This window comes from Manis pentadactyla (genome assembly GCF_030020395.1).
Source record: "Manis pentadactyla isolate mManPen7 chromosome 15 unlocalized genomic scaffold, mManPen7.hap1 SUPER_15_unloc_1, whole genome shotgun sequence".
Taxonomy (NCBI): domain Eukaryota; kingdom Metazoa; phylum Chordata; class Mammalia; order Pholidota; family Manidae; genus Manis; species Manis pentadactyla.
In genome coordinates this window covers 3,021,790-3,030,251 of record NW_026644588.1, presented here as the reverse complement: position 1 = coordinate 3,030,251, position 8,462 = coordinate 3,021,790, and the positions used below count along the sequence as shown (strand labels likewise).

The 8,462-nt window shown below is 55.9% G+C and overlaps 1 protein-coding gene across 3 annotated transcripts; it reads right to left on the bottom strand.

Annotated features, from left to right (window-relative positions):
• Positions 1–1,838: 1,838 nt before the first annotated feature.
• On the bottom strand, positions 1,839–8,453 carry SYT5 (synaptotagmin 5). 3 transcript variants are annotated; one of them, XM_036909246.2, is made up of 9 exons: positions 8,310–8,453; positions 7,167–7,290; positions 6,440–6,612; positions 4,711–4,830; positions 4,431–4,598; positions 3,939–4,106; positions 3,566–3,680; positions 3,172–3,305; positions 1,839–2,394 (listed from the first exon to the last, which is right to left on the bottom strand). In XM_036909246.2, the coding sequence occupies exons 2-9, from the start codon at positions 7,243–7,245 to the stop codon at positions 2,194–2,196; spliced, it is 1,158 nt and encodes a 385-aa protein (XP_036765141.1). In that variant the 5' UTR covers positions 7,246–7,290; positions 8,310–8,453; the 3' UTR covers positions 1,839–2,193. The 3 variants fall into 3 exon arrangements, with proteins under 3 accessions (XP_036765141.1, XP_036765139.1, XP_036765140.1); XM_036909244.2 differs by having other exon boundaries at positions 3,566–3,683; positions 8,310–8,451; XM_036909245.2 differs by lacking the exon at positions 8,310–8,453 and adding an exon at positions 7,988–8,012 and having other exon boundaries at positions 3,566–3,683.
• Between the last annotated feature and the right edge of the window lie 9 nt (positions 8,454–8,462).

The following is an 8,462-nucleotide window of genomic DNA, read 5'->3' as shown; positions in this document are numbered from 1 at the left end:
GGCAGGGGGGTGCAGGATTGAAACGAGGTCCATCTGCCTCCTAAGAATAGTTCTGGGCACTGGGAAGACAGTGCCTGCTGAGGAACTGCAGCAGAGATCTCAACAGTCCCTGCAGAATGCACTGGCCTCCCTGCTCTTTTGAGAACACACCACACCTCAGGGCCTTTGCAACTTGGGGTTCCTTCTGTCTGGAATTCTCTTCCCCTCATCTTTGGTATTTTTTATTGGGGCAAAATACACACAGCATAAAGTTTAGTGACATTTAGTACATTCACATTGTTCTGCAACCATCACCACTATCTAGTTCCAGAACTTTCTCATCACTCTATAAGGAAACCCTGTTCCCATCAATCACTCATCTAGCTTATCTCCCCTTCCCTTGCCCCTCGAAACTGCAAATCCACTCTTTCTCTATGGATTTGCCTGTTCTGGATACTTCATATACACGAGAATCATCCAATATATGGCCATTTATGTTTGGCTTCTTTCACTTACAATCATGTTTCTCAAGATTCATCTGTGCTGTACTATGAATCAGTATAAACATTCCTTTTCATGACTGAATTTTTTGCAACCCTTGCTCCTTCTTGTCATTCAAATCACAGTCCAAATATTACCTCTTCAGGAAAGCTAACCCTGCCCACTATTTCTAAATTTTCTCAGCCCTCACTGGCTTCCTTCCCAGTGTGGATTGTGATTTGCAATGGTCTTATACGTCCCATGTGTCTGCTTTCTGGTTGAAACTCAGAACCAATGTCATCATCTAACTCAGAATAGATTCCATCCTAGGATTTAGAGACAGAGTTCCTGGCTGTATGATCCTGATCATGTCATGTCAATTCTCTGAAGCACAATTCCTTCATTTGTCAACTGGAAATAATAATCATGTCAATTACATGGGGTAGTTGTGAGGATTATTATGGGCCATGGTAGCAGTAATAGTAATAATATATAGGCTGTCTTCATAAAGATGCCCCCTCACTCAATCTCACACATGGGAAATTACTGCATCCCTTAGGAAAAATATTTTAAATCTCATGGACATCACAACCATGTGACTGATCTGATTTCCCTTTTCCCATTGGCTACCAGGGGCAAATTTTACTCTGCCCCTTTCCTGAATATGTGAGGGTACTTTTTGCCTCATTTTCCACATTACCTGATGCCCAAGAGCTCTTTTGCCAGTTTTCATGGACCATAGCCTACCACCTGAAATCCTGTGTTGGATGAGATGAGGGAGAAGCCAATGAAACAATCGTCTTTCCTAGATACATACTCAGAAGCAGAATTTGTTGAAAGAAGAGTGAGGTGGAGTTGGAACCATTGGCTTTCCCTGAATAACTCTGTCCTTTCTCCCAGTCTCTGGAAATTTCATTACCAGACACTGCCTATCTATTTTGCTTCCTTGATGAGAAGTAAGTCACTTGGAGGTAGCCTGGGTTTGCACCAATCTGGGGCTTCTGGCATTCCACAGAAGCTGGTACACAGAAGACCTCAGGGAATATAGAATGGATGGATGATGGAAGGAACTGAGGGAGGAGGAAGTAAAACTTGGGTGTGCAAATCTATACAAATCGGGGTGAGGGAACAGATAAATCCACGGTAAGTGATTTTCATGGACTGCTCACAGCAAACATGTAGTAGGCATTATTCTCACTCTTTCTTATCTCCAGATGAGAAAACCGAGGCTCAGGGATGAGTGAACGAATCAATGAATACATGAGTGGGTGGGTGGGCAAGTTTCCCTCAGTGCGTCTCCCTCCCTGTCCCTGCCCTGTGAACCCACCCTCTTGGGTCCCCACCCCCACCACGGAGCACTGGGCCAGGCCACCAAACTTGCTGAGTATTTATTTGGTCCCAGGATCAGTGAAGGGATCGAGACTGGGGGCAGGAGTGGGTGATCCTGTGCAGGAACAGTGGTGTTGGGAGTGCAGGGGACAGGAGGCTGGGGTCACTGATTGTCAGAGCAGAGGAAGGGACCCCAGGGTGGGAGTGGGGGCAGGCCAGACTGCTCCCCTCCCCCGGGGATCCCTGGGGCTTCTGGGTTTGTGCTTGGTGGCAGAGTTGGCAGGTGATTGGGGCGGGAGGGGGATCGTGGGGGCAGTGCTTGAAAGTGGGCCTGGGCTGTGGCTTTGGCCAGGAGCCCGGGGTCAGGGGCCAAGTCTAGGCTTGGCAATGGGCTTGGGGCAGGGGTCAGGGCGCAGGCAGCAGCCTCACTCGGTCAGGGGGCCGCAGCGAGTGCCACTGGGCAATGGGCCGCCGGGGGTTGGCCAGCATGTCTGCCCAGTGCCGCAGGCCAGCGCCGCCAGCCACCGCCCCCACAGCCACCCTCCCAATGGCCTCGTTCTTGCCCAGCTTGTCATAGTCCAGCACAGTCAGCTCCACCTGCACCTTCTAGGGTGGGGAGGGGGGAAGAGGAGACAGAGCATGGGAAGGAGGCACAGGAGGGGCTCGGCTACCTTGAGTAAGGAGAAAGACCCTTTCACTAGTAACCAGAGTTCTGAGGACCTCGTGAAATTCTTGGCTAAAGCTTCCTCTGGAGCTGGACGGGGCAGGGGCGGAGGGGCGGAGGGTGACAGGTGAGAGGTCGTGAGACCTAGGGTAGAGGGGCGGCTGGAGTCTTTCTTCCTGCACGATCAGGTTTCAAAGGAGATGAACCCTCAGGCCCCCGTTGATAGGGGGCTGCTAAGAGCCTCCTTAGGGAACAGCACCCTAAGGGGGGCACTTCAGGACTCTCAAACAGGTGAAGGGGTCAGGTCTGGGTCTAGCTAGGCATGGTCCCTAAAACCTGGTGGGGAAGTCTCTTTCTTAGTACCCAGAGCTCCTAAGGGGGCTGGCATCCTGGTCTTGCTTAGGGGGGGGGGCTGGGGCATCCTGGTCTTACTTGATGGGGGGATGGTGCATCTGGTTTTACTTGGGGGGGGGTGGCTGAGGCTTCCTGGTCTTACTTGGTCTTACTTGGGGGGGGCTGGGGCATCAGGGTCTCTCTTGGGGGCGGGGCTTCCTGGTCCTGACAGGAGGAAAGCTATTGAGAACACGACGTCAGATTGTCTGGACCTGATTCTAGGACTGGCTAGGGAATCTCCCTTCCCCTAGTGATGGGCATTTCTAAGGGCCCGGGCCTTTGGGCAGGGCTGTTCTGGAAGGGGCTACAGGTAGGTCTGAACTCACCTGGACCTGATCACAGGGCACCTCGAAGCTGAAGGCCTCGTTGTAATAGGGGTTCAGAGTGTTCTTCTTGATGGTCGTTTTCTTCTTGCGCACCTTCTTGCCGCCTTGCAGCAGGTGTACCTTGACGTACGGATCTGGGGAGAGGGAGGCCGAGTCTTACAGCCCACCACGGCTGAGTCCAGGAGCAACAGACTGAGAGGAAAACCTGAGACTCTCCTTTGGGCCAACAGAGAGACACCCCACGCACCCCACATGTCTCCTTTCTGTGCCAAATGGAATCTGTTTTCCCATGGCAGCCTGGACCTCCCTGTCCCCCAGGGACCCTGGGACCCAGAAACTACCAGAACCTCAGCCAGAACACGCACCCCCCCCCATTTCCCGGGATCCCACACACCTGACAGCCCTCCTACGTCCATCTTCTTCAGGTTTTTGGCCTCCAGGACGATGACGGTGAGCTTCCCGGCAGTGGGGACATAGCGGAGGGAGAAGCAGATGTCTCCTAGTTTCTCCTGCTAAAAAGACAGAGAGGGACCCATCACCGGAGCCCCACTCCGCATCCTTCCCCCTCCGACCTGTCTTCCCTTCCCCTCGCCTTGGACCGGTCTCGCCCAGCTGAGACCTCAATGGTACCACGCGGCGGGGAGGGGAGGCCCAGGAGTCCGCCTGCCAGGACAGTGCCAGGGGCCCGGCCCGGAGGCCTGTGACCTGATTGGCCCGGGGCTGGGGTGGGCGGGCCCGGCCGCGGGGGCGTGGCCACGAGTGCTCACCTCCTCCCGCGGAGCCGCCTGCAGCTCGCGCCAGGCCAGCACTGGCCGCCCCAAGTCCACGGAGCTCATGGGGATCCGCACCTCCCCGATAGCATCGTTGCGAGAGAAGCGATCGAAGTCGTACACCGCCATGACCAGGACCCTGCCCCCCAGTTCCACGTAGGGGACCTGGGGGATGGTGCGCAGAGAGCACGAGGTGGAGTCAGGAAATCAGAGAGAGATGAAGTGAGACAGAGCACATCCGGGTATAAGACGTCCAGTGGGGCAGCGAGGGTCCATGGGAACCCAGGTGGACAGTCCAAGGCCCAAGGGACTAGCCCAGGGGTCAGGAGTGACCAGAGGGGCCACCCAGGGTCAAGTGGAATAATCCTCAGAGCTGGCAGCTGCAACCTGAGCTGTGGCTGCCTCCAGAAAAAGTTGAAGGGTCGATTCCTAGTGTTCCAGGGACTGGAGGCAGGCTGCCCAGCAAGGGGCAGGAGGCCAGAAGCTCACCTTGAAGGCAAAATTCTCCCCAAAGTGTGGGTTCAGCGTCTGGCGATGCACTTTGGTCTCATGCCGCCTGCGTTTGTCTGGCAGCAGGTAGACCTGAACATAGGGGTCAGAAGAGCCACCCAGGTCCAGGGCTGCCAACCCCTCAGCTTGCAGGATGCCCACCAGCAACTGAAAAGTGGTAAAAGGATCCTAGTCTTAGCAATCCTTCTAGAACCTTCTCTAAGAAGGAGCTAAAACCCCTAGGATCCTCCCTCCGGAGCATCATCTCTTTCACACCCACCTGGCCGCTCTGAAAATCATAATCCAGTGAATACTGCAGTCGTCCTAGCTCATGTTTCTCTACCAGTAGCTGCCCTGGACCAGATGATGTCGGCTCCAGCTCCTCCACTTCCGGCTGCACCTTAGGGAGCCAGGGACAAGGGCAGGTCAATTCTCCCCTGGCAGTGGTATCTTCCAGGCCCAGAAGCCAAGGGAGGCTCACAGATCCCTCTGGTTATATACCTAAGCACTTGAAAGCTAATCAGAGTCAGTATGATTAATGATGTCTGCCACAGGCAAGGAGCAGCCATAGTAACACACAGTGCAGTATGTTTGTCCAAGTTTGATTAGTGATGTCTTCCGTGGATGGGGCTGCAGGTGGTGACACACCTGCCCTGTTTGTCATACCTAGACTAGAAAAACAAGCACTGATACAGTGTCTTATTGCCCAGATGATGGATGTAGGAAACTTCATTTCACATGCTAATGGATGTACAGGGGTTGTCCAAATGCACATGTTGATTAGTGATCTTCCCACCAAAAAACATGGAGGAGAGATGGCATGTTTACTGTGCATTTGCTACTCTAAACTAGAATGTGACTTCTTAACGCAAGGCACCAATTTCAACGGGGATCAGAATTCCCCGGAGTAGTGCCATAAAGTGTCTCCACTTCAGAGATTCTGACTCAGTAGGTCTGGTGCAAGGTACAGAATTAGAGTTTCAACAACAGGTGATTCTGATGAAGATGGCCTTTGGGCATCACTGGCTAGGGATGGGGATGTAGGCTGGATACCAGGGCCCTCGAAGGCGTCCCTTGTGGGTATAATTATAACAAACAGCTGTTCGCTGAGAAGGGAGGAAGGGAAATAATACACGGAGCACAGACTTGAGGCGAAGAAAGGGATCATGGATTTCCCAAGGTCACACAGCTGGGAAACGACTTCTCTGGACTGGAAAGCCAGGGCTGTGGGTCCCAGTTGAACACTGTAACACTCTGAACCCTGTGATGCAGTCCCGATATCAGATCCTTGCATGGTAACCTTTAGTTTCCCACTCCAATGGCCTCTTCCACCTCAAGCTTCTTGCATCTTCTCAGGGCTGGCACACCAGCCTCCTCCCTGGTCTCCTTGCCCCAGATCTGCCCTCCACATGGGTTCCAGAGGATTCATGCTCACACCCATGTGACCCTGCACCCTCTTGCTCAAAACCCTTCTGCGGCTCCCAACCACCCCCATGGCATGGGTACTACTCTATCCATGTTGCCTCACTCTGAGACGCAGGTATTTGAACTCTGCGCCCCAGCTATTTGTGAAAATGACTCTGTTTCCAAAATACGCCTCAGAATCTGGATTCCAGGCCTCAGCACATGGTCTTCCTTCAACCTAGAATGTGTCTCTCTGCCGTCAGTTAACTCTGTGTGTCCTTTGGTACTTAGCACAGAAGTCTCCTCCACCAGGAAGCCTTCTCAGACCCTCTAGGTTGTCAGGTGGTTTCTCCATGCTCTGGTGTAGCACACAGAGCCCTGAGTTGTGAATGGCTGTGTGTGTGTCTGACCTCATCGGACTGGGTCTTGTGAACAATGACTAGGTCTGGTCCATATCCACATCCCCAGGGTCCAGTGTAGGACGAGGCGCACAGGGCAGATGAACCAATAAGGTTAAGAGGGAAGGGGCAGGGCTGAGAGGCCGGGGCATGGAGCAGAGCTGGGGTGCAGGAAGGGCAGGGCTGAGGGGCTGGGCCAGGCCGCACCTTGTCTATGTAACTCCGGCCCAGCTCCTTCACTTCCTGAAGGTGGACCTGGGCCTGGGCCTGGCTCTTCTTGCCCATCCGCCTCCGACAACGCTTCCGGATGAGACAGAAACAGCAGCTGAAGACAAGGAAGCCTGAGACCAGCACGATGGTAGCCAGAGCCCAGGGCGGCACTGCAGAGGGCATGGAGACAATGCTCACTGAGGCCTAGGGAGCAAGCTGACTGATGCAGTCCAGATTACACGTGAAAGCTGGAATCCTGGCCTTTTTTTCCCTCCAGCCATTCCCAGTCCTTTTATTTCCGTGTTTTCCTTCCAACTGATCTCACCTATAAAGCGGTTTGATGCCCTAATTCGTCCAGATTTTCTTTTCTGTTAATTCCACCTCCTCTACCACCCCTATTCTCATTTCTGCTCAACCCCTGAGGCTTTTAGAAGCCCTGCCTTTCCCCGGGGCCTCAGTTTCCCTATCTTTAAAATAAGGGAGAGGTGGACTTTCCAATTCACCAATCTAAGATTCCATTCCACTCAACACCCCTTGATCTGGTTCTAGGTTTTCTCGCAAACCTGTTCCTTTTCCATTGCATTTAGACTCAAGTCCAGGATGCCGACTATCATCCCGCCCGGATTTTCCGGACTGCTAGCCGAATACACCCGTCCAAACCCCGCCCCCTGGGAATCCTGGCCCTGCTTGCCCTCCGCTCGGGTCGCCCGCAGGTCTCGCTCACCCGGGCGATGGCTGATGCGACTCGAATCAGGAGGCGTGTCGGGAGCCGGAGGCCCCGCTGTTGGGGCCTCCGGGAACATGGCGGTGGGGTCTTAACGTCCTTTCTGCGGAGACACTCAAGCACCCTAGCCCCCCAGCCCACCCGGACATCCACTCAGGCCTCGGAACAGCCATGAACTCCAACTCCTATCGGCCTCCGGGGCGACCGGCTTCGTTGGAGTCCGCCCGCCGCCGCGAGGCATGCTGGGGGTTGTAGTTTCAGTCTCCCCGCGACGGAGGACCGGAGCTGGGGATGGGTTCCAAGAGCTAGTTCCACCCCAAAGGGACGCCCCTCCCTCCAGGGCCCCACGAGTCCAGCGGACTGCTGCCCTTTCCCTGCCCTTCCCCGGGGTCTGAGCCGGAAGTGGGCGAAGGCGAGCGTGGGAACCTGCGCACCGGGTTGCCGGGAGCAACAGCTAGCTCCGCTTGGGCGGAGTGGGCTCAATGGTGGTTGCCGCGACAACGGCCTGTTGCCAGGACAACGGGCGGGGCTTACGCACGGACTCCTAGCCAGGGAGGGGCTGGCTGGTCCCGCGAGGTGTCCTTGCAGGGACCCCAGGTACCCCGGGACAAGCGAGCATAGGGAGGGGGCGGCCCTGCTCGTCCACGCGTGAGCCCAGAGCTGGCTCCTCCCTCCACATCTTGCCCTAGGAGGGAGACTCGCCCTCCCCTCCCTCTCCAACTCTTCGGGGAATGTCGGGGGCTGTGAACTGCCTCTGCTGGGCCCCCATTCCCTTCGCGGTCGCCTGTCCCGCGCACCCCAAGCTCTGTCTTCACACATACCCTCGTGACCTCCTCAGTCGGGACTCCCTATTTCTGTCCGACCTCCTGGGCCCCGGGCTCGAACCCGCACCGTCTGTCTCTCTTGCCCCCTGCCTGTCGCCAGGTCTCGGTCTCCAGGGGTCTCTCACTCTCCCCTGCCCTCCCCGCGCCCCCTCTGGCTCCTGGTTTCCACACCTGTGTCTAAATGCCAACCTTCCGGCTCAGGCTGCAGCCGTCCCACTCCCGCTGTTGGTCTCTCCCAGTGTCCCCCGCCACGCACACCCTGTCTCACCAGGGAAGGGGACGAGGATGGGCTTAGGGAGGGGGTCCCCGCGGCTCCTACCTGCTCTGCGGCTGGACGGCACCCTCCCCGGAGCCACCAAGGCGTCGGCCCCGCCCTGCCCCGCCCCCGCTCCCGCTCGCGGGCGGTGGCGCTGTCCTGGGTGCTGATCGCGGAGCCCTGTGGGGCGGGGGCGCGGCAGAGCGGAGCGCGCGT

Excerpts from the sequence above, each read along its gene's own strand:
- SYT5 (XM_036909244.2), bottom strand. The coding sequence starts at position 7,245 with ATGTTCCCGGAGGCCCCAACAGCGGGGCCTCCGGCTCCCGACACGCCT. Across the intron at positions 6,613-7,166 it reads TCGCATCAGCCATCGCCCGG|TGCCGCCCTGGGCTCTGGCT; the intron begins GTGAGCGAGACC and ends TGCCCTCTGCAG. Across the intron at positions 3,684-3,938 it reads AGGCGGCTCCGCGGGAGGAG|CAGGAGAAACTAGGAGACAT; the intron begins GTGAGCACTCGT and ends CTGTCTTTTTAG.